We start from the raw sequence: 25,146 nt of genomic DNA on the forward strand, positions 1-25,146 counted from the left end.
CTTGGAAGCTGGGAAGCTAGGGAGGAGATTGCTGAGCCTTTGGCTTTGATCATTGAGTCATCTTTGTCTACAGGAATAGTGCCAGTAGACTTGGGATAGCAAATGTTGTCCCCTTGTTCAAAAAGGGGAGTAAAGACAACCCCGGTAACTATAGACCAGTGAGCCGTACTTCTGTTGTGGGCAAAATCTTGGAAAGGTTTATAAGAGATAGGATGTATAATTATCTGGAAAGGAATAATTTGATTAGAGATAGTCAACACGGTTTTGTGAAGGGTAGGTCGTGCCTCACAAACCTTATTGAGTTCTTTGAGAAGGTAACCAAACAGGTGGATGAGGGTAAAGCAGTTGATGTGGTGTATATGGATTTCAGTAAAGCATTTGACAAGGTTCCCCATGGTAGGCTACTGCAGAAAATACAGAGGCATGGGATTCAGGGTGATTTAGCAGTTTGGATCAGAAATTGGTTAGCTGGAAGAAGACAAAGGGTGGTGGTTGATGGGAAATGTTCAGACTGGAGTCCAGTTACTAGTGGTGTACCACAAGGATCTGTTTTGGGGCCACTGTTGTTTGTCATTTTTATAAATGACCTGGAGGAGGGCGTAGAAGGATGGGTGAGCAAATTTGCAGATGACACTAAAGTCGGTGGAGTTGTGGACAGTGCGGAAGGATGTTACAAGTTACAGAGGGACATAGATAAGCTGCAGCGCTGGGCTGAGAGGTGGCAAATGGAGTTTAGTGCAGGAAAGTGTGAGGTGATTCATTTTGGAAGGAATAACAGGAAGACAGAGTACTGGGCTAATGGTAAGATGGCAGTGTGGATGAGCAGAGAGATCTCAGTGTCCATGTACATAGATCCCTGAAGGTTGCCACCCAGGTTGAGAGGGTTGTTAAGAAGGCGTACGGTGTGTTAGCTTTTATTGGTAGAGGGATTGAGTTTCGGAGCCATGTGGTCATGTTGCAGCTGTACAAAACTCTGGTGCGGCCGCATTTGGAGTATTGCGTGCAATTCTGGTCGCCGCATTATAGGAAGGATGTGGAAACATTGGAAAGGGTGCAGAGGGGATTTACCAGAATGTTGCCTGGTATGGAGGGAAGATCTTATGAGGAAAGGCTGAGGGACTTGAGGCTGTTTTCGTTCGAGAGAAGGTTAAGAGGTGACTTAATTGAGGCATACAAGATGATCAGAGGATTGGATAGGGTGGACAGTGAGAGCCTTTTCCCCCGGATGGTGATGTCTAGCACGAGGGGACATAGCTTTAAATTGAGGGGAGATAGATATAAGACAGATGTCAGAGGTAGGTTCTTTACTCAGAGAGTAGTAAGGGCGTGGAATACCCTGCCTGCAACAGTGGTGGACTCGCCAACACTAAGGGCATTCAAATGGTCATTGGATAGACATATGGACGATAAGGGCATAGTGTAGATGGGCTTTAGAGTGGTTTCACAGGTCGGCGCAACATCGAGCCTGTACTGCGCTGTAACGTTCTATGTTCTAAGAAGCTCCCAAGAAAATTGTCAGCACCAGTACTTATTTCACAGATTTTCACAGTAACCTAATTGCAGTGTTAATGTAAGCCTACTTGTGACACTAATAAAGATTATTACTGTTATTAACTCTTTCCAAAATCAGTTTGCAGCATCAATCTAGTAAATCCGTGAACTCTCTGCAGCCCAGAATTGTCTCACCGTCACCACTCCGGCATTGTTCATTTCAATAATAACTTTTTCCTCCCAATGCAATACCGCCTCCCAAGCCAAATGTTGGTCACTTTAAAAGAGGACCTTCCTGAAATTGGTCCGAAGCTATTTTTTCAACATCTTGCACACGCATTCCCTTTTCCTTTGCAGAAACAAAGGTACTTCAGTCTATGCAAAACATCTTTTAGGGGGAAAATAAAAATATTGAGTAGTCTTTGCAAAATTAGCTATTAAAAGTTAGAAGTAATAATACTAATCTTTATTAGTGTCACAAATAGGCTTACCTTAACACTGCAATGAGGTTACTGTGAAAATCCCCTAGCTGCCACATTCCGGCGCCTGTTCGGGTACACAAAGGGAGAATTCAGAATGTCCAATTCACCTAACAAGCACGTCTTTCGGGACTTGTGGGAGGAAATCGAAGCACCTGGAGAAAACCCACGCAGACACAGGGAGAACGTGCAGACTCCACACAGACAGTAACCCAAGCTGGGAATCGAACTTAGGTCCCTGGCTTTGTGAAGCGACAGTGCTAACCTCTGTGCTACCGTGATGCCTATTTCATAGCAGGGCCATGACATGGGCTACACAGCAGAAGTAATTGTTTGGAAAAGCCACCGTGAGAATTTATTTTCCCTGTCACATTTCTCAAGCTAACATGTCTGTGGCTTCTTCAGAGAGAAGAACCAAAGGAAATACAACATAACAACGGGGCACACCCTGGAAACTACTGTTATCAGTGATGAACAGAGTGCGAATTCCAACTATTTTGAGCTGGTTATCAACGAAAGCTGCTGACCCTAAATCCTGTCCACTCAAAGCGGGGGCAGAGGGGTGGGGGTGGGGGGGTTGATGATGTGAATAGAGTGCAAAGCCCTGGCTCGGTTTCAGCTCAAGTTGTCAATGGAACAAAAATGTCACAATCCAAACAAACCCCAGTCAAGCTGAAAATTGGCCCTGAGTGAAGAGGCGGGTGTGTTTGGAGTGAAGAGAAGGAGGGTGGGTGGGTGGTGGTGTGAAGAGCAAAAAACTCACTTGACATCTGTTGCCATTGCTGAAGTTCATCGCTTAAGTGATCAGCGGGGCATGATACCCTCGGGGTGGCAGGGGAAAGGGAGCGACATTTCATTAGTGCTCACACTTAAAAAAGAGGTGAGTTGCAGTCCAACTGCTCTAATTCTGCTTAACAAATCCTCAAATCAATGCGTCAGTCCTGGTTTTTCAGCATTGCTGAGCACCAACAATTGCGACAGCCAAAGACAAATACATTTACCCATCTGTGTTCCGTGGTTTAAAAATCTGCCAAATGACAACTTTTTAAATCTAGTTTCTCAGAATTGAGGTCAACCCGATTTTCAACTTGGCCGACATTTGGCCTGTGTCACATTTGCGGCAACCATGGTGTGGATACATTGGAAAGAACCTTGAGCTGGCACTGAACCAAGGTTCATTCTCCTTCTCCCGTTTTGACTTGGTCCAGTTTTTAGGGTCAGCAGCTTTCAATGATGTGCGGCGTCAAAACAATTCGGAGCTTTCAGTCGGCTGGAAAAAAACCTTAAAACAATCCCAATTTAAAAACTTAACCCCACCTCCCAAACAGGGAGTGCAAGACAGGTGAAAAAATAAAATTAAATAAAAAATTTTACATTTCAATTTTCTTAGAACAATAAAAGTTATAAAAGGTTGATTAGTTTGGATTGGACAGTAAATGCAGAATTGAAGACAAGAGACTGGATTCTCTATTTCAGCGGCTAAGTGCAGGCTCAAACGGAGAATTTGCGGGCGTTTTACAACACAAAAATCAGCGCCGAACCCTCAAACATTCCGGGATCGGTGAGGGGCTAGCAGCGGCACTAGGTGAAAGTCCCGGCTCTCGTGCCGAAAACGGCCGGAGAATGGCTGAATCCCCGGCCAGCGGCACGGCTCCCGGACGAGTGTGGCGCCGTTGGATACAGTCCGCAGCCGCTACACTGGGTTCCCGACCGGCGAGACCACACATCCCCCATGCGGTCGGGAACTCGGCCCATCGGGGGCGGAGCATCGCGGGAGGGCCTGCAGAAGATGTGATGATGCTGTTGTAACGGCGTGCAACGTGATTACACCACTTCAGAGAGGGCAGAGCATGGCTGACTGGCGTCAAGCTGACCCCAATTTCGGCGTCGGGAGTGGGTTCTCGGACAACGGAGAATCCCGCCCAAGAAATATGACAAAAAACTTAAGAAATAGGAGGAGGTAGGCTTTTAGCCTTTCGAACCTGCTCCGCCATTCGAAAGCGATCATGGCTGATCTTCTGCTTCAACGCCATTTTCCTGCACTCTCTCGGTATCCCTTGATGTTTTTAATATGTAGGAATCTATCGATCTCAGTCTTCAACATACTCAGTGACTGAGCCTCCACAACCCTCCATGGCAGAGAATTCCACCCTCTTAAGAGTGAAGAAATTCCTCCTCATCTCTGTCCTAAATGGCACTCCCCTTATTTGGAGACTGTGTCACCTGGTTCTGGACCTGCCAGTCAAGGAAAATATCCTTCCTCCATCTACCCAGTTGAGTCCTGTAAGAATTTTGTATATTTGAATGAAATCACCTCTCTTTATAGAATCATAGAATTTGCAGTGCAGAAGGAGGCCATTCGGCCCATCGAGTCTGCACCGGATCTTGGAAAGAGCAGCCTACACCTCCACCCCATCCCTGTAACACAGCAACCCCATCCAATCCTTTTGAACACTAAAGGCAATTTAGCATGGCCAATCCACCTAACCTGCACCTAAATTCTTACAGGACTCAACTGGGTAGATGCAGGAAGGATATTTTCCTTGGCTGGCAGGTCGAGAACCAGGCAACACAGTCTCCGAATAAGGGGAGGGTCATTTAGGACAGAGATGAGGAGGAATTCCTTCAAATGTTTCTTCTAAACATATTTGAGGATTTGATTTTAGTGCTAAGAAGTAGGATTTAAAAAGCAAATTAAAGCAGGAGAGATAGAAAGGCAGAGAAGCTTAATGAAGGAATTTTACAGCTTAGGACCACGGCCGCTGAAGATATGACCACCAGTGAAGAAGCAATTCAAACGGGAGATGTTCAAAAGGATTGAAATAAAGGAGCGCAGATATCTCAGGGTTGTGGGGCTGAAGGAGATTCTGGATAGTGGATCCCCAAAAGATACCTAAAACTCCAATGACTGACTGGAAGGATTATACAACACAATTTCAAGTTATAAGACTTTACTGTAGCAAAAGCTAAACACTATTTCACTAGGCAGCGTATAGAACATAGAACATTACAGCGCAGTACAGGCCCGGCCCTCGATGTTGCGCCAACCTGTGAAACCACTCTAAAGCCCATCTACACTATTCACTTATCGTCCATATGTCTATCCAATGACCATTTGAGTGTTGGCGAGTCCACTGCTGTTGCAGGCAGGGCATTCCACGCCCTTACTACTCTCTGAGTAAAGAACCTACCTCTGACATCTGTCTTATATCTATCTCCCCTCAATATGAAGCTGTGTCCCCTCGTGCTAGACATCACTCAAATGACAAACGAGTTTTCCCATTTAACTTTTAAATTAGCTGAAAATTCCCTTCCAGAATCATTCTTTACAAGAACCAGTCTAAAGCTGTTCTCAGCTCCTGCTTGCTTGTCTTCTTTTCCAGCCAGATAACTTCTGATTCTTGAACTGACTTTCAGTGATGGTTGCCCTGGAGATTCCTCCCTCTATTCAAAGCTAAACAAATCTTCCAGTTTCATTTAAATCTTCACAAACTTGGTTTCTTCAATCCAAGCATGAGCTCCCAACCACATTCTGGGTAATGTGGATCGAGTGTTTCTCTACACAATGGTGTTAAGTGCGTTACGAAGCCAAGATGCGTAGATGAAGCCAAGATGCAGATCAGCCATGAATGGTGCAACAGACTCAAGTGAGTGAATAAGCTATTCCTGTTCTCCAGTGTTTAGATTGGCAGCTTACAGTCAACATTCGGGTAAGGGACTGTAAACTTATTTTTAACATCTCACTACGTGATAATTAGAGAGGCAAGATATATTCCACGGGAGTTGTTGGCAGCCCAAGGGTTAACCTGTTCCTTTGAAACTGAAGCCATATCTGCCTGGCTTAGTCAGGAGAAATTCCTAAAATTCTTGGCAATGGAAGAATCAAATGACAAAATAGAAGGAAATCCTGCGCGTGCCATCCTGCCAAGAGCAGAAGTAAACAAAGGTCCAGGTTTTTGCTGTAACATGGCATATTGAAACCATTTGCTGTGAGCTAAATTTGCCCCTAAATGCTCAGCTCCAAAAGGTTTTTGCCCACAACGTTAGTGTCAGTGCCAACACAAGGGAAGAGCGTACCGAGGGTCTGAGTCAATGTTGCCAGGGCTGGAGAATTGTAGCTACAAAGAGAGATTGGAGAGGTTGGAGTTATTCTCCTTGGAATAGAGAAGGTTGAGTGGTGACATGATTGAGGGGTATACAAAACTGTGAGGGGTAGAGATAGAGTAGACAGGAGGAACCTGTTTCCCTTGGCAGATAGATTCAAGCGAAGTGACAGAAGGGTTGGAGGGAACTTGAGGAAAAACATTATTTACGCAGAGGGTGGTGAATGTCTGGAATTCGCTGCCCGAGTTGGTGGTAGAGGCAGACCCTAAACTGTTCTTCACCTTAAGTGTTGTAATCTGCAGGATATGGCCATGTGCAGGAAGATGGGATTAGAATGGGCACCTGGGTTCTCTGGGCTGGCATTAACAAGATGGGCCGAATGGCCCCCTTCTGTGCTGTCTCATTTCAATGGTTCGAACAGGACATCTCCTTGACCGATCAGATTGAAGGATAAGTATATAAACACAAAAAGGATCAAGAATTGAAATTAATTAAAGAGGATGAATTCAGTATCAAACGGAATAAAAAAGTAGGCAAAAAATAATTCAACTTAAAAAGTTAAAGCCTCTTGTGTTCAAATGTGCGCAAGCTTGTAATGATGAAACTTAACTTTCTATGGATAAAAGCAAATTACTGCGGATGCTTCAATCTAAAACCAAAAGAGAAAATGCTGGAAAATCTCAGCGGGTCTGGCAGCATCTTAGGGAGAGAAAAGAGCTAACGTTTCGAGTCCAGATGACCTTTTGTCAAAGCTCAGATGACAAAGGGTCATCTGGACTCGAAACGTTAGCTCTTTTCTCTCCCTACAGATGCTGCCAGACCCGCTGAGATTTTCCAGCATTTTCTCTTTTGCTTTAACTTTCTATGGATCTTTTCTACACGCCATTATGTTGTATGGGGGAGGGGTCCAGATTTTTATATTTTGTCCTCTGGTTCTACTTTCATTGTCCCAACATTGCAATAGCTTTAATCAACCCAAAACATATTGTTTTGTTCAAAGAAATAAGAGTAACACCCTGTTAATTTCTCCTTTGGGACATACAAGAAACGAGAGAAATCCAATTACAGGAACTCTGAGGGAACATTTCAGACCTTTGTTCAGTCGAGTCAAGAACCATCACGCTTTGCAGTTCAGGAATAAGCCATTTGGCCTATCATAAGGGTCACGGTAGCACAGTGGTTAGCACTGTCGCTTCACAGCTCAAGGGTCCCATGTTCAATTCCCAGCTTGGGTCACTGTCTGTGCCGAGTCGGCACATTCTCCCCGTGTGTGCGTGGGTTTCCTCTGGGTGATCCGATTTCCTCCCACAGTCCAAAGATGTGCAGGTTAGATGGGTTGGCCATGATAAATTGCCCTTCGTGTCGAAATCAGGGTTAGGTGGGGTTACTGGGATAGAGTGGAGGTGTGGGCTTAAGTAGGGTGCTCTTTCTGAGACTGGTGCAGACTCGATGGGTTGAAAGGCCTCCTTATACACTGTAAATTCTATGACTCTATTTTGGCTGGCAAATGGCACATCCAAAGCTAATCCTGCACTGCCACGCTTTTCCCATCATCTTCTTCCAAATCAAACATTTGTCTAATTTTCCTGATTGCTGACGGTATTAATAATTGAGGTTTGTAGCAAGTTCAAGCACTGGTACACATAAGAAATTGGTGCCATTTGCATTGAGTCATGTTTTCTCACTGTCTCACAATTATAATATCGCAATTTCCTCATTAACTACAGATTCTCATTCATCCATTGAAAAAAATGACCATCTTCAAGGCACCAGATACTTTTTTAACCCTTCACTTATATTCCAGACCGATGGGAGATTTTTTTGAGGTGGCTAAGAAACTAACAAAACTGAAACCCTGGTCTGGGGAATCGTCAGACACCACCCTCCATATCTCTTAGTACTGATCATCTGTGTAATAGTTAAGATCATTTCTCCTTCTTTCACAAGACATTTTTAGAAATGTGGGAAAGTTTTGAATGGTTGAAGCCAACAGTACTAACCCAAACCTAGTCTCCATCATCCGCTTTTTCGTGGCTCTATAGATGAATGCTGCTAAAATACTAATGCCGCCGACACAAACTACTCCAATTATCACCATGAGGAAAAGCTCGTGCTTATTGCCAACAATAGTTGCAATAGTTGAGATCGGTGATGCCTCACCTGCAAGGAAACAAGTACATGGAAAAATTAGATTTGGATTCACGCAACTAATAAATTAATACAAATTGTTTACGTACAAGTGCACAGTAGTTTTAAAAAGGGCTATGTTTTGTTTTTTGTTAACTTCTGGAAGACTGCAATGTGATGATAGCTTGCATTTTTTCTATCACCCATGATGCAGAACAACATCTTCTGAGCACTTGACAAGAGGATAATGGCACAACAGTGCAAATAACAGGGAAGATTGAGGCAGGGTAAATCAATAGAATGGTTGACGAGACAAGTCTTGAAGAGACCGTGTCGAAGGCATCACGGCACATAATACATTTTCCAAAAGATATGACATTGAGATATTCCTGCTATGGTAGAGAGCAATAATATTTGAAACCAGGTCCAACCAGGATGATACACAACTTTGGACATCAGTGGGTATCAGCGACAAGGCAAACCCCAATGCTGAAAAGACTTCGGGCCCAGCTCATTTTCTCAGCAGTGTTCAATAGATTGGCATTTCTCTACCCGAAGAGACAAGTTGCCACTTGGTGGAATTGTGAGTCATTTTGATTTGGGACCACTCTACAGATTTGAAGTCACAAAAAAAAACATCAGATCTGAATTGAACATAGCCTTCACAGCTTTCTGCAGCATCTGAATTTTTCATGTTGTCCTCCCTGCTACAAGAGGACTAGAGTGCTTTCTGGAACCCGGGAAATTTGCAGTAGGGTCAGTGAGCTGTAGAGTGAGCTTTAGTATTAGGATGTTCGGGTTAGTACGGGTTAATGTGGGATTGGGGAAATGGTGCCGCACATATGATGATGTAGAGTCACATGTTGGTAAACCGTGGGTAGAGAGTCTGGTAGAAGTCAGCAAGGAGATAGCACCTAGTCAGGGCTATACCTTGGAGATATGAGTATAGTTCCTGTTACTAATAAACAGTTGATGTTCAACCACACAAGCCTCTTAGTGAGGTACCAAGCAACCTTTTTTTTCTTTCATGTGATGTGGGCACCGCGGGCAAGGCCAATATTTGTTGCCCATCCCTACTTTCCTTGAACCGAGTGGCTTGCTGGTGCATTTCAGAGGGCAGTTAAGAGTCAACTACGCTGCTGTGGATCTGGAGTCACACACAGGTCTAACCAGCCCGAAAGGACATTCGTGAATTAAATGGGTTTTTACAAAATCGATTAAAGCTACTGAGAGTTGCTTTCAATTCCAGATGTTTTTCTTTAAATTTAGAGTATCCAATTCATTTTTTTCAATTAAGGGGAAATTTAGCGTGGCCAATCCACCTAGCCTGCACATCTTTGGGTTGTGGGGGCGAAACCCACGCAAACACGGGGAGAATGTGCAAGCTCCACACAGACAGTGACCCAGAGTCGGGATCGAACCTGGGTCCTCGGCGCCGTGCGGCGACAGGGCTAACGCACTGCGCCACCGTGCTGCCCGTCAATTCCAGACTTATTAATTGAATTTAAATTCCAACAGCTGCTGTGGTGGGATTTAAACTCTTGTCACTAAACAAGCCTGGGTCTCTGGATTGTTAATCCAGCGACATTACCCCTACACCACCATCTCCAATACCACCTCACACCTAGAGCGTCAGCATCTCTTGTCCCATTGATGAGTCATAAAAGTCATACAGCACAGAAAAGGCTCTTTGGCCCATTGAGTCTGCGCCGACAGCAACTACCCCATATCTCACGCTAATCCCACTTACCAGCACTTGTCCCATATCCTTGAATGTGAGGTTGATGATTTTGGGTAGCGAAAGGTATGTGACCAAGACTGCTATGCTTTCCATAAACTCTCCAGCATCTTTCATACTTTTAGCCTTGAAATTCTAATCGTCTGCAACGATCATACAGCAACACAAGTGACCTTCCAATCACACTGCCAAAATTATTTCTCAAGGGTCTCTTCAATGGGCAAAATCCAATACATTCACGGAGCCTCAGATGGAATTTTATTATTCACCTTTTGACTTTGTTTTCTCTGGAACAATTCTCCGGAAAGATTTTGAAATGTTGTAGCGAGCGGGAACTGCCATGAGCTTCCCGGTGCTCTGACCAGCAAGGCTGGCAACGCTATTCAATGTTAACTAGTCCATTTAAGGAGGTCCCACGAGCTTCTCGCCGCAAATGAAGCCACGCCAGCTGATTTCCCAGCACCGCGCTCGCCAGCCCCCCCCACTAACAAGGTCGAGCAGCACTTGCTCAGCCAGCCCCAGCCAGCTTGCAAAAATGGCGCCCAGGAGACTGGCCCCAAGATTTGGGAAGCTGACCTGGGGAGGTTCTTAGACGCGGTGGAGGCCAGGAGGTATATCCTGTTCCCCCGAGGGTCTCGGCGGGTCAGGCACGGGGCAAGCTAGCGCTGCATAGGACAAGGTGGCGGCAGCTTTAAGCTTGGGGAGTGTGACCAGGAGGACTGGCCTCCAGTGCCGAGAAAAGGTCAACGACCTACACCAGGCAGCGTGAGTAAGTAGACACCAACACCAACCCCCCCTCCCCTGACCTTTCCACCCCATGAGAGTATCCCCCCTCCCCAACTCGCCATGCGACCCCCAGCCGTCCCTTCAACCCACGGCTACACCCCCAACTATTCCTCCATACCCCCGTCCCACCACTGTGAACCACGCATGTGGCGAAAGATGCTCTCTCTGTGCCTCCTCAGGAAAAGCTCTCCCACAGTCACCGTGAGAGGGCCCTGAGTGGCGGAGGCATGCCGGACTTAAGAATCCATCAGGAGTGTGGGGAATTATAAAACACAATAAACACCATTGACTACAATCAGTACGTCACTTTCTTCCGCAATGTGGCCTGACCTCTCTTGGCCCATTGCTCCAGGCATTACCCCCCCCCCCCCCCCACTCCCTCCCCGCAGTACTCGCCCACCCTCCGGCCGTGGACATGTCCCCGTAGCTCTTTCCCAACTCCTGGGGTTCAGATGTTGGCTGCTGCATATGTGGTGTTGCCTCCCGTAGTGTTCAGGCACAATGTCCATGCATCAAGGTGTGATTGGGATGCTAGACAATGGCTCCCACATACTACCCCGCCCACCCAGGGGAATCCACTTGGGTTGTGTGAATGCTCACTTAATCACGATAGCCAATTTTCTATTAGCCTCAAAGCCAGAAATCTTCAGTCGATAGAGGTTATGGATGGTCAGTGGAGCAGGTGGGCAGGGGCTTGGGTACACACGACCCAGGGGTTGTCATGCTGCCCTTCAGTGCCTACCTCCCCTCCCCCAATGGCGGCCCACCCCTCCGCAGGGTGCCACCCACCCACCCAGCTGATGGTCCCTCCACCCTCCACCGAGCCCTAGGGTGGCAAGCCCAGCACCCCTGGGCTCTTTGCCTGTGAGCAGAGTTAGCCACTCACCTCCTCAGCTCCCCACAGAAGCCCTTCCTCCAGGTTCACATTTTTCATAATAATCGGCACCAGCCTGACCACTTGCTGGGGAAGCCAATGTTTGACAAGAGGCTGTTGGATATGGAGTCGTTCCTGTTAATTGTACGGAAATAGGGCTTAAGTGGTTATAATTGATTTCTCGTCACGCTACGGCGGGATCTCGATTTTGCCTGTGGGAGTGGGCGGGCCGGTTGCATCACAGACTGGCGCCTGGCGCGGTTCTCGTTTTCGGCCTCTCTCGCTATTCACCTGCCTTGTTTCAGTCGAGCGAGAGCGCAACAAGGTCGGAGAATTGCGCCCACCATTCTCCAAGGCAAGAGGTTGGACAAGCTCGTGAGAACATTATCAACTCTTGCACTGCATGGGATAGGGAGATTGCTGTCGGGAAGTAGCCAAGATCGGAAACTTCACTATGTGGGGAACTCCTGGATGAAATCACAAATTATAGTTCCAGCTAACGGATTGGTGCTTATGCCACCTTTCAGAAGCAAGTTTTGAAAATTGCACAAATGCTCTACTGAGGGTATGACCGAATGAGAGTACTAAGCTAACAGATGGATCAAGTGATTCAAAATTCTGGCCTTTGTTAATCCTCGCAAGAACCAGTTAAAAAGTCAAATCTTTGCATCCATTCCCATTCATTCAAAATAAGCAATGTTGGTATTCTTGTAAAGGAATTAAAATATAACTTAATGAACAAGACTTGATACTTCAAAAAGCTTCTTAACAATTCAGAATATCACCATTTCACCTGCCAGATGGCACTCACATTTTCTGCAATACACACCAATAATTACCTTTGCTTTCAACAAACACATATATTGGATCACTGTACGGCCCAGTTCCACTGCTGGTATACGCTGCCATTTGCACCTTATAAGTAGCATTATTTGCCACAACATCAATAACGGTCCTGTTAACTGTCTGATTGCAACACAGTTCAAGTGATTTCACGACCTGGAAAGGAAAACGACAAATTAAAATGGCGTAACAATAATTATTATATATTGAGATCCGATAGCTTCTTTAAGAACTTATAACAAGATTATCCAACTTGTAAGCTATGAAGACACATTCTGAAATGAAGCAAAAAGTCGGGCATCATAAGATAAGTTTGGATAAAGACCCTTTGACCCCTTTCCTTCTAAAATACAACAACTTCTATTTAAATGTCACCTGTAACATAGTATCTCATCCCCAAATGCTCCAAAATTGGACACTGAGCCACATAATTGCCAAATACTTGGTCAAATAAGTATGTCTGAAGGATTCGCTTAAAGGAGGAGGGAGTGGTGGAAGATTGAAGAGGGTTGGAGGGGCTGGGGCGGAATTCCAGAGTTTAGGTCCGAGGTGGTTGAAGGTACGACCAATGATGGAAACATTCAGGCGCTAGAATTAGATGAGCACAGGTACGATGTAAGGTTACAGAACTGGAGGACATTACAGAGTTAGGGATGGTCAAAGCCGTGGAGGGGCTTTAAAACGAGGATGATGGTGACATTTTTCGGGAGCCCAAGCACAGGGGCTTGAGTAAATGGACTTGGTTATGCATAAGGACATGGGCAATGGAATGAACTTTATGAAGCCAACCCAATCTTCTCCCTATTACAGCTTCGACAATTTATCCAAAAGACGGCATGCCTGACAATGTCACGGGAAAGCAGCAGACTAGATTACATGCAAAAGTCCAGTGGAACTTGAATCCACAACCTTCTGCTGCAGAGGCTAAAGTTTGGGAAGGATTGGCCGGAATACAAACCAAGTCAAACATTGCAAAGGCAGGTTAGTGCTGGTGTTAAATTAGCAGTCAAAACCTTTTCTTGAAACAGGAAAAAGGGACAAAGAAGCTCAAGTTGACAGACACCTCTTGTTTGCATTACACAATAAGACACAGTGAAGGTTTTCCTTTCACACAAAAACCTCAACAATATTACTCTAATGCTAGACATCTTTCTCTCCCTCGTCCCACTTCCACGATCACCTACATATCACCAGAAACAGAAAAGTTGAAACGTTGAAGCATATATTTGCCTGTACCTTCGGAAGAATGAATCAAAAATATAACAAAGTTCTTTCCTTGCAGAAAGAAATCTCACCCATATGTCACGCTAATTGAGTGAGTGTCTGGAGTCAAATAAATTATGCTGGCTCTTCAATGCAATACTGAGAGCATGCAGCATTGTCATAGGTCTGGCTCTGGCTGCCATGTTAGACAAGCAGATGGGGCTTAACTCAACAGAAAAGATCCCATCAGCGCCATGAAGATGAGCACATGTGTTTGCCCCAAGTCCAGGACAACATTTATCCTTCAACCAAAAGTGAATTGATAAGTTGTTGGCTGTGGGATCTTGCGGTGCTCAAATTAGCCGTGACCTTTGCCCACAAAAACCACGCTTTGAAAAGCAACTCTTTGGCTGTGAATTATCTGCCACTTTTTGAGGACCTGAATTTACTCCCTGGGTTTAAAATAAAAGCAATACCATGTTCTTAGTGATACAATCAACATTTTAAAGTTACTTTCTGTCCTGTTATAGCCAGTTTAAGGCCTTGCAACGTCTTACGAGCTACTTTCTGAATAAAAGTATGTTTTTTTTAATAAAATGAATCATTGTTTTGAATATTATTTCAATCATGAAATAGCAGTTTGGCACCATTAAATTGGATTACCTGCGGGCTTGCCGGCTGATGATTGAAAACTGATAAGAGCATGGTCAAGTAAAATTTAACAAGTGTTCACACATCAGCAGGTGCGGAAAACCTAAGTCAGTAGACTAACTCAGTTCTAGCCCCATCACCAGGATTTCCTGTAAAGCCAACTCATGGAACAGGCTTCAATTCCAAGCTATATGCATACTTCACGGCAATAGCAAACGCGTGCCATGTGTTTCTGTGACGATTCATCGCGAGCGCACAGCTTGTATAAAAGTCCAGCTGTTGTGAAGACTGTGGGTACACTCAGCAATACAGCAGCTGCATTTACTCACTTGTCTGAATTAGTCAAGATAGTGTAAGTGAACATTGTGTTGCACGCAGCTGTCAATACACAGGATATTAATGCCTGTTTTTGCCTGCAAAATAGTCTGTACAAAGCAACTTTATGATATTTCAAGGTGATGATACTATTCAACTGTTGAACAATACATATAAAAATTAACTACTCTGGCTGCAAGTCCAATTTGCGATGGTCATATGACAAAACACACACTTGGCGTCTGAACAATGTTAGCATTGAGGAAACCAAGACATCCTAAGCAGCTTCCCAAAAAGTCACTTGCTGATGAGTCATATTATTCACTTCCACAAATACTGGCTGACAGACAGAATACCATCTAGCTAGGTGCTTACTGGAAGCTCAACCTTTCGTAATGAGCAGCAAATTGCCTTGTGCACAGAGTGACATTTAGTTGCAAAGTGCAAGCCTGCACAATGACATTTCAACTGGAGATACAAGACTTATTATTAACTTTACAATATGCCCATTTACCAGGCAAGTCTGATGGAATAATGACTACAGTGCGAGTGCAAAAGAATTTCTGACGGTTAAGCTTCTCTCATCACTGCTTCTTAAATCAGTTTTTAAAAATGTATACTTATTGCAAAACTATAAAGAAGCAAATCAATCCATTGTACTGCTCTCTCTCATTAGAACGGTAATTTAGGTTTTGCTTTCAGCATTGCATAAGAACAGGAGTGGGCCATTCAGCCCCTTGAGCCTGTCCCAGCATTCAATGAGGCCTTGACTGATCTGCGACCTAACTCCATATACCTGCGTTTGGCCCATATCCCTTAATATCTTTGCTTAACAAAAATTATCAGTAACCTTAGCTCCCTCACATCAGTGGATTTACATTACATAAATGAATCAGCATCTTGCTTCCCAAAACACAGCAGAAAAAAGATCAGGGATTCACCAATCCACAGAAAGATATTCAAAAAGGTACCAGCAGGATAAATTGCGCTACGCAATGAAAAATGGAGGGCTGGTATCAAACTATGACCATCATTTTAAAGTAAGGAATTAACCTGCCCCTTAAACTGGTTTCTTCATTCATATAACAGACACAGATACAAATTTGGATCTGTAACAACTGTCTTTCCATTCCAATTACACTTCTGACATGAATCATGCCAGGTCCCATTTTTGTGCTGGCATTAATAGCGTATGTCAGCTACATGCAGAGTAGGCAGCTCGTGGCGTCAGTGAGCATGCAGAACTGGCTTGACACCAGCCCACTGCCATTTTTGATCTCATGTCCTCTCTTAATCTTACACAGCTGAATACAGTCCTGTATCAGGAAGGACCCGTGGGGCAGCACGGTAGCATAGTGGATAGCACAATTGCTTCACAGCTCCAGAGTCCCAGGTTCGATTCCCGGCTTGGGTCACTGTCTGTGTGGAGTCTGCACATCCTCCCCGTGCCCGCGTGGGTTTCCTCCGGGTGCTCCGGTTTCCTCCCACAGTCCAAAGATGTGCAGGTTAGGTGGATTGGCAACGTTAAATTGTCCTTAGTGTCCAAAATTGCCCTTAGTGTTGGGTGGGGTTACTGGGTTATGGGGATAGGGTGGAGGTGTGGGCTTGGGTAGGGTGGTCTTTCCAAGAGCCGGTGCAGACTCGATGGGCCGAATGGCCTCCTTCTGCACTGTAAATTCTATGAAAATAAGAAGTCTATGATCCAGCACTATTTAAAGCGATCATCAACTGCTTTCATGCTAATTACAGATTGATTTCTACTAAGTTTGTAGAACTGTTGGGTGCTTCCTGTTACTATTTGAAAGTGAAATGGACAAGGAATTGTAAATGGTAAATGCCTTGGTTCTGACTTCAAGGTTTCTGATCAGACCACTTGTTCCCATCATAATTCCCAACACCACCACGATCGGGTGCATACCAAGGAAATTGAACAGAGGGGGATCAGCTACTGGCAAGATGAAGGCGAGAAAGGTTCTTAGCAGAAGGTCTTATCCACCTAAAGTCTTGAGGGAACATTTCTTTAACTTCAATCTTTGAGATCAACAGAGTGGGTGTGTGAGGCATCTCCATTTTACAAAGCAGGAGCTCACTGAAGTCTGCCACTTCTTGTGGGCAGACCTACAACCTCAGAGCAGGGCGATGATGGGCGAGGCAGAGCAGGGCCAGTTGTTATGAAGGCTCAAGCATAAGAGTTGCAGTGAGGAATTAATGGAGAGGAAGCAAGAGGTGCATGCTTTACATCATCTGCAGCTTGTAATTTAAAAAAGATATGGTGGGTGAGGAGGAGTGGGAAGTGTGGAGGATTGCATGGGAACAAAGCATAGTTTGTCACAGTTTCAGCCCTGCCACTGGCCTCAGTCATGGACATTCTAACGATGGTGAGTACATTCTCCTCCTTTGGGTGAGGACATGCCTCGTACTGTCAACAAATAAGCTTGTGCATATCTGCCACCTTACCCAGACAAAGAGAGGTGCGCCAGCGAGTGTGCTGCAAAGTGTTTGTGTAACATGACTGTCACAGTTGAGTAGTTGGCAGTGTGAATGCCTGTAACATTCCCAATAAAACAGATGAATTGTCAGCTCCCATGTATGACCTGATAGCAATTACAGAGACGTGGCAACAATGAAACCAAAGCTGTCACCCCCCGAATATCCAAGGGAATGTGATATTCAGGAAGGACAGAAAGCTGGGAAACAATGGTGGGGTAGCTCTGTTAATTAAAGAGGGCATTAGTACATCGGCGAGAGATGACCTTAGTTCGAAAGGGCAAGACGTAGAATCAGTTTGGGTAGAACTAAGAAACAGCAAGGGGTAGAAAACATTGGTGGGACTAGTTTATAGGCCACCAAAGAAAGCAAAAATCACAAACTTAGAGCACGTAACAAGGGTAATACAGTAATGCTGAGGCATTTCACTCTACATTTCAAGTGCGTAAACCTAATTAGTACTAATGTTGCAACGGATGAATTTTTGGAATATATGCAAGATAGTTTTCTAAAACAGTATGTTGAGGTACCAATTAGGGATTAGGCTATTTTAGATCCAGTATTGTGTAATGAAACAAGGATAAGTAATAATCTTGTTGTAAAAGAGCCTTTAAGAAATAGTAACCATAATATGACAGCATTTTACATTAAGTTTAAAAGTGATGTAAATGAGACACTCTGGTTTTAAATCTAAACAAAGGGAACTATAAAGATATGAGGGACAAATTAGTTATGGTAGATTGGGAAACTATGTTAAAAGGTATGATCGTAGACAGGTAATGGTCAACTTTTAAAGAACACAGTTTTACAACAAAAATACATTCCTTTAATACATTCCTCTAATGCACAAAAACCCAAAAGGAGTATTCCCCATCATGGCTAACGTCAGAATTCAGGGATTGCGTTGTATCAAAGGAAAAGGCATATAAAGCTGTGAATAAAATCGGTAATCCTGAGAATTGGAGCATTTTAGAATTCTGCAAAGGAGGACACGAAAAAGATTAAGAAAGTGAAAATACAATATGAGAGTAATCGAAAGAGAAACATAAATACAGACCTGTAAAAGCTTCTACAGGTATGTAAAATGGAAAAGATAAGGAAAAATAAATATAGGTCCATTACAAGAATCAGGAAAATTCATAATGGGGAATAAGGAAATAGCGGAGAAAATAAACAAATATTTTGTGTCTGTCTTCATGGAGAAAAATCTCCCAGAAATAATGGAGAATCGAGGGACTCGTGCAAGGTATTAATATGAGGAAAAGAACCTAGAGAAACTAATGGGACTTGAGGTAGATAAATCCCCTGGACCTGCTGATCTACATCCCAGAGTGTTGAAAGAGATGTCAGCAGAGGTAACAGATACATTGGTGATCATCTTTCAAAGTTCTACGGACTCTGAAATAGATCCTGCAGATTGGAAAGTGGCAAACAGAACCCCACTATTTAAGAAAACAGGCAACTACAGACTGGTTAGCCTGACATCAGTAGTAGGGAAAATGTTAAAATCTATAATAAAGGATGTAAAACAGGACATTAATATCAGCAGGATTAGACAATGTCCAAACAGATTTCTGAACAGGAAATCTTGTTTGACAAACCTACTGGGGTTTGAGGACATAACCACCAGAATACATCAGGTGGATGTGTTATATTTAGATTTTCAGACGGGTACAGTCTCAGAATAAGGGGTAGACCATTTAGGGCTGAGATGAGGAGATGTTTCTTCAGTCAGAGGGCAGTGAATGTTTGGAATTTTTTGCCACAGGGGTTGTGGAGGTTCAGTCGTTGAGAATGTTCAAGACTAAGATAGGTAAATTTCGACATATTAAAAACATCAAGGGATACTGCAGGGAAATGCAGTTGAAGTGGAAGATCAGCTATGATCTCACTGAATGGCAGAGTGGGCTCGAAGGGCTGAAAGGCCTACTCCTATTTCTTATGTTCATATGGTCTATCTTGCTGCTCAGAATGTCTTTCCACAACCAGAGGTGTACTTCCCCTTTAAGAGGTTGAGTTGCAGAAGTGCACGATAGCTTTAAATAGTGCACAAATGAACTTTGCTTCACCGCTGAAGTCCATAGCCATTGAGGCAGGGCACGATTTAACAGAAATGAAACAGAATCCAGCATTGGGCGTGTTTAGCCGGGTGTTTCATGGCACTGCCTCACTCTTAAATGGGACTCTGCTTCCTTTCTGGTCCTCGGAGAGGAACGTCCCGCCAGGGCCGCACTTAGCTCTTCTCGCCAGTGCAGGAAGAGGTTGGGGTGCCATTTTTAAATGCTGTCCCGATCTCTAAATCGCCCATGACCGCCTCCAGACCCCTCCAATGCCCCAACTTAGTAATGAGGGGGTCCTCAAGCCCCGCACCCCACCTCATAAGGGCAAGGAACCCCCGGGCCCGGTCTCGGCACGAGCAAGATGCCACACAGGCACCTTGGCACTGCCAGTTTCACACCCTTGCAGTGCCAGGTTCCACCTGGCTGGCACTGCCAGGGTGCTGAGTAGCATTCCCAGGGTGCCAGTGCCACAATGTCCAGGTGGCATCAGGGGTTACAGGGTACCACTCTGCCCAGAGCCAACCACCCAGGGGCTCGCGATTGCCTGGGGTCTTTCCCCCCCCACTTCCAAGTGCATCTCGCGAGATTTAACGGCCTTGTCGCATCACAAGCTGGGCCCGACAAGGCCTGTAGATCGCGGTGAATGTGTTTAGTGCCGAGCTGCGAGCTCCTATCGTTGAGCAGCAGGCATCCTGAAGTTTGCAACTTGCCTACTTTGGAAAGATTGGGCACAGGCTGATTTTACACTTGTACGTTGTCGGGCTCTATCTAATTTTATCACCATAGGTTTCCGTGTGGGAAAGTTAATGACACTCATATCGCACAGTGCAATTTCAGCCCAGTTGTCCATATTTGATTTTTCTTCCAGTTTTGCCGACAATAAAATTTTATTTTTTTCCCCCAAATGCAATGCAATCCTTCACAGTCACATCAATAATTTTTGTTTTTTAAATTACTCAACAAACAGTGATTGGGAAGGTGGATTGGGTTCCATAGGCCTGCACTGTGCTAGGTCCACAAGGACAGGCGGTATTGAAAGGCTGTTACTCACATGACCCATCTGGCATGCTGCATTCACCTGCAAATGAATTTTTCTCCCAATATATCAAGATTCAAGAAACTAAGTCAATGGACTGATCAGGAAAAAAAATCCAGTGTTGGACTTTTGTTTTGTACAAGTTCTTGACGTTCAGTTCTTGTTACCAACTCAAGAATCTATCTATGCACTGTGGCAAAAAGGCAATGGGGGTAAATAAAATAAAATCCCTCTCACAACTCCGCTTTTCCCAGGATATCCAGTTCCGACAGCGGAAATGATTCAGTTCACAAAAGTGACAGCAGTGGACTTACTGCACTGACTGAAATGTCTTTCAATTCCTTTAGTCTGGCAATTCTGTTTGGTTTGGTTTTTAAACAATTGAACAAAACATGACAAATATTTCTTTAAAGTTACAATGTGTTTCGATCTTGTATATACTCTAAAAGGACTTCCTTTCAGAGTAAGAATGGGCGGTGACTGAATCAGCAGCCCACCAAAAGCAGGCAGCAGCTGAAGCAATTAATCCCTTTGCAAAAACAGTACAAACTGAGAACAATGGTCACTTCTACATACAATGGAGCTCAAATGTAAACAAATGCTGACATGTACTGTGCCTGTCAGCATCACATCCAGAGACACAGAATGGCACGGTGGCACAGAGGTTAGCATCGCTGCCTCACAGCAGCAGGACCCAGGTTTGATTCCGACCTTGGGTGTGTGTGGCATTTGCATGTTCTCCCATTGTTTGTGTGGGTTTCCTCCGGGTGCTCTGGTTTCCTCCCACAGCCCAAAGATTGCCTCTTCGTGTCAAATAATGTACAGGTTAGGTATGGTTACGGGGATTGGGTGGGGGACTGGGTCACGGTAGAGTGCTCTTTCAGAGGGTGGCTGCAAGTTCGATGGGCCGATTGGCCTCCTTTGGCATTGTTGGGATTCTATGGATATAAATAAGCTGTAATAATTAGGGACTTGTGAAAGATATTTACCTCAAGCACACATCCAATCTGGCCAGGGTCTTGGAAAATATCTTTTAAAACCATCAACTCCTGATGTAACAAGAACAGAGGATGCGGGAAAAACTCTGCAGGTCCCTAGGACCTTTTGTCCCTTCATCAGTACTGAAGAGAGTGGGAATGCGCTAGATATTAAAGTGTAGCTGTGAGAAATAAGTTGTTACTTTTTGTTACAATCTGTCACAGCTACACTTTAATGTCTAACACAGTCACACCTCTCTTCAGTTCTGACAACGAGCCAAAAGGACTCGAAGCAGTGGGGTAAATCTTCGAGTCTTTGACGGATCGCGGGGCAGGTATTTCTGGCCTCGGTGCGGGCGTGGCCAGAAAATCCCTCCTGTTATCTCTGCTTTCTCTCCTTACAGATGCTGGCTGACCTGCTGGGTTTTTCCAGCATTATCTGATCTTGTTTCAGATTCCAACATCTGCAGTATTTTGCTTATTTTAATTCCTAATGTTAGCTGCTTTGTACATCCATTCGCTGATCTACGTAAAATTCTTAATATAAGGACGTGCACAGGCATTTGGGCCTACTCAAATTCACCCATGGCTGCTAATACAGTTTGGATACGGAGGACTGTTGCTTTTGGGACACTGTGTGCACCAGTCATATATTGTGCTGACCTCACTAAATAACTCATATTTACATAAGCAAAGCTTGCAGAATCTGTGGCTCTTAAAATCTGCTGGCTGTCCTTAAAGTGGAGAAAGCAGAAGCAAGGTAAAGGAACAGAATGGAATAATTCTAAGTGGATAAAACACACACATGACACTTTTACTAACAGAAAATACTGGGACAGAATTACAGAATACTACAGTGCAGAAGAGGCCCTTTGCCCCATTGAGTCTGCACCGACACATGAATAACCCTGACCTAATCCCACTTGCCAGCACTTGGCCCATAGCCTTGAATGTTATGACGAGCCAAGTACTCACCCAGGTACTTTTTAAAGGATGTGAGGCATCCCGCCTCTACCACCCTCCCAGGCAGTGCATTCCAGACCTTCACCACTCTCTGGGTAAAAATGTTTTTCCTCAAATACCCCCAACCCTCCCACCCCTCACTTTGAACTGGTGTAAGACCATTCAACTAAGGGGAACAGCTGCTCCCTATCCACCCTGTCCATGCCCCTAAAAATCTTGCACACCTCAATCAGGTCGCCCTCAGTCTTCTCTGCTCCAGAGAAAACAATCCAAGCCTATCCCCTCTCTTTATAACTTAAATGTTCCGTACCACTGAGTCATCGGGGATACGGTGGAGCACGGAATTGTCACTTGACTCATAAACCAGAGACCCAGAGACTCTGGGTAGCCAGGTTCGAATTCTGCCACTGCAGATGGCGTAATCTGAATTCAATAAAAATGTGGAATTAAAAGTCCAATGATGACCATGAAACCATTGTCGATTGTCATAAAAACCCATCTAGTTCATGAATGTCCTTTAGGGAAGGAAATCTGCCATCCTCACCCGGTCTGGCCTACATGTGACTCCAGACCCACAGCAATGTGGTTGACTCTTAACTGCCCCTCAATGGCAATTAGGGATGGCAATAAATGCAGGCCCCGCATGAACGAATAAACAAAAAACATCCCAGGCAACATCTTAATGAATCGCCTCTGCACCCCCTCCAGTGCAATTGCATCCTTCCTATAAATATGGCGACCAGAATTGCACACTACTCCAGCTGTGGCCTCACCAAAGTTCTATACAGCTCCATCACAAGCTCCCTGCTTTTGTAATCCATGCCCGGATTGATAAAAGCGAGTGTCCCATATGCCTTTTTCACCACCTTATTAACCTGCCCTTCTGCCTTCAGAGATCTATGGATGAACGTACCACGGTCCCTTTGTTCTTTGGAGTTTCCCATGTCAGACCTTTCATAGTTCCTTGATAAATTACTCCTTCTAAAGTGTATCACCTCACACTTTTCAGGGTTAAATTCCATCTGCCACTTACCACTATTTGGCCATCACATCTATATCTGAACACACCTACATCACACGCTACCCAGCATTGGAATTTGTATCGATAGTTTTGTGAGGGCCACGAAGAAACCAGCACGAGTTTTAAGGATACAAAGTAATAACATTTTTTTACAGTAACATATATACATAGCAGTAGCAGTAACTTCCCTTGCTACATACTCCTTCCTGCTGGTTCCTGAACTGGCCAGCTTTATTTATACTAGGAGTTTACTAATGGTTTCTCCGCCCCCCTCATTGGGGAAGCTCATACTCCCACAGGATTGTGGGATTGTCATTAGTCCCCAGCCAATGGTAAGTAGGCAGGTTATAACAGATAGTTATTTTCCTATGAAGCAGATTTTTGGAATGGGCAGAAATTATGTTTTATTCCTTGCTCCTGAGGTATGGCAGGGATCAGTGAAGGCAATGCTGCAGTTGTCAATGATACTGGGCACATGCGCAGACGAGTGCTGTTATTCCATGTTCTGTCCACCAGGCACCAGGGCAAGCGTCAAGCATCAGTGCTCCTTCATGCTGGCTCACGGCACAAGTTGCGCGTGATTGGCATCAAGTATTGTTGTACCAGCCTCATTTGGTGCAACCTCCCGAAGGTTTGTTTGCTGCTCCATCTCGCACAGGCAAGTAAAATTTATGTACATACAAACTAGGAGCAGGATTAGGCCACTCATCCCCTCAAACCTGTTCTGCCATTCAGTAAGATCATGGCTGATGTGATTTTAACCTCAATCCCACATTCTTGGCCACCCCCGATAATCTTTCATCCCCTTGTTAATCAAGAATTTATCCAGCTCTGCCTCACAAATATTCAAAGATTCTGCTTCCACTGCCTTTTGAGGAAGAGAGTTCCAAAGACTCATGAGCCTCTAAGAAATAAATTCTCCTCATCTCCATCTTAAATGGGTGACCCCTTATTTTTTAAAGTGACCCCGAGTTCTAGATTCTCCGACAAGAGAATCCATCCTGTCAGTACCCCTCAGATACTAAAGGTTTAAATCAAGTCGCCTCAACTAAACTTCTCCAGCAAGACAAAGTTTAAGCGTCTCTGCTTGTTCATCAATGGTATTGCTAAAGCTGCCTCCCTACCCAAGCAACATCCTGTCGGGTTACTTTTAGCTAGAAACTTAATTGGACCACATAAACACTGTGACGACAAGGGGAGATGGGGGCCGAGTGGTAATGTCACTGGCCTAATAATCCAATGCTCGGGCTAATTCTCCAAGGACAGGTTCAAATCTTACCATGGTGGCTGGTGGAATTTAAATTCAGTTAATAAATCTGGAATATAAAACTTGTCTCAGTAATGGTGACCATAAAACAACCATCAATTGTGGTAAAAAAACAATCTGGTTCACTAATGTCCTTATGCCAGAGGTGAAGTGAGAGTGACTGCCCTTGACTTCAAGGAAGCATTTGACCGAGAATGTCGTCAAGGATCCCTAGCTAAACTGGGGTCAATGGGAATCAAGGGAAATCTCTTCGCTGGTTGGAGTCATACCTGACACAAAGGAAGATGGTTGTGGTGGTTGGAAGTCAATCATCTCAGCTCCAGGATATCACTGCAGGAGTTCCTCAGGGTTTGATTTGATTTGATTTGATTTATTATTGTCACATGTATTAGTATACAGTGAAAAGTATTGTTTCTTGCATGCTGTACAAACAATGCATACCGTACATAGGGAAGGAAGGAGAGACTGCAGAATATTATGTTACAGTTATAGAAAGGTGTAGAGAAAAGATCAACTTAATACGAAGTAGGTCCATTCGAAAGTAGGGAAGAAGCTGGGTAGAGTCTTGGGCCCAACCATCTTCAGCTGCTTCATCAATAACCTCCCATCCATCATAAGGTCAGAAGTGGGGATGTTTGTGGATGACAGCACAATGTTCAGCACCATTCACGACTCCTCAGGTAATGAAGCAATGCATGTCCAAATGCAGCAAGACCTGGAAAAT

At 44.5% G+C, this 25,146-nt stretch overlaps 1 protein-coding gene across 2 annotated transcripts in view; it reads right to left on the bottom strand.

The window, feature by feature from the left end:
* mertka (c-mer proto-oncogene tyrosine kinase a) overlaps window positions 1-25,146 on the bottom strand; it is a 245,025-nt gene that overhangs the window by 76,824 nt on the left and 143,055 nt on the right. For both annotated transcript variants that reach the window (XM_072500095.1, XM_072500094.1), the window contains exons 9-10: window positions 12,439-12,598; window positions 8,075-8,234 (exon numbers count right to left, since the gene is read on the bottom strand). In XM_072500095.1, the coding sequence (XP_072356196.1) occupies window positions 8,075-8,234; window positions 12,439-12,598 (320 nt within the window). The remainder of the gene's footprint in view (window positions 1-8,074; window positions 8,235-12,438; window positions 12,599-25,146) is intronic.

The sequence above is a fragment of the Scyliorhinus torazame genome, chromosome 4 (genome assembly GCF_047496885.1).
Source record: "Scyliorhinus torazame isolate Kashiwa2021f chromosome 4, sScyTor2.1, whole genome shotgun sequence".
In the NCBI taxonomy this organism is placed as follows: Eukaryota; Metazoa; Chordata; class Chondrichthyes; order Carcharhiniformes; family Scyliorhinidae; genus Scyliorhinus; species Scyliorhinus torazame.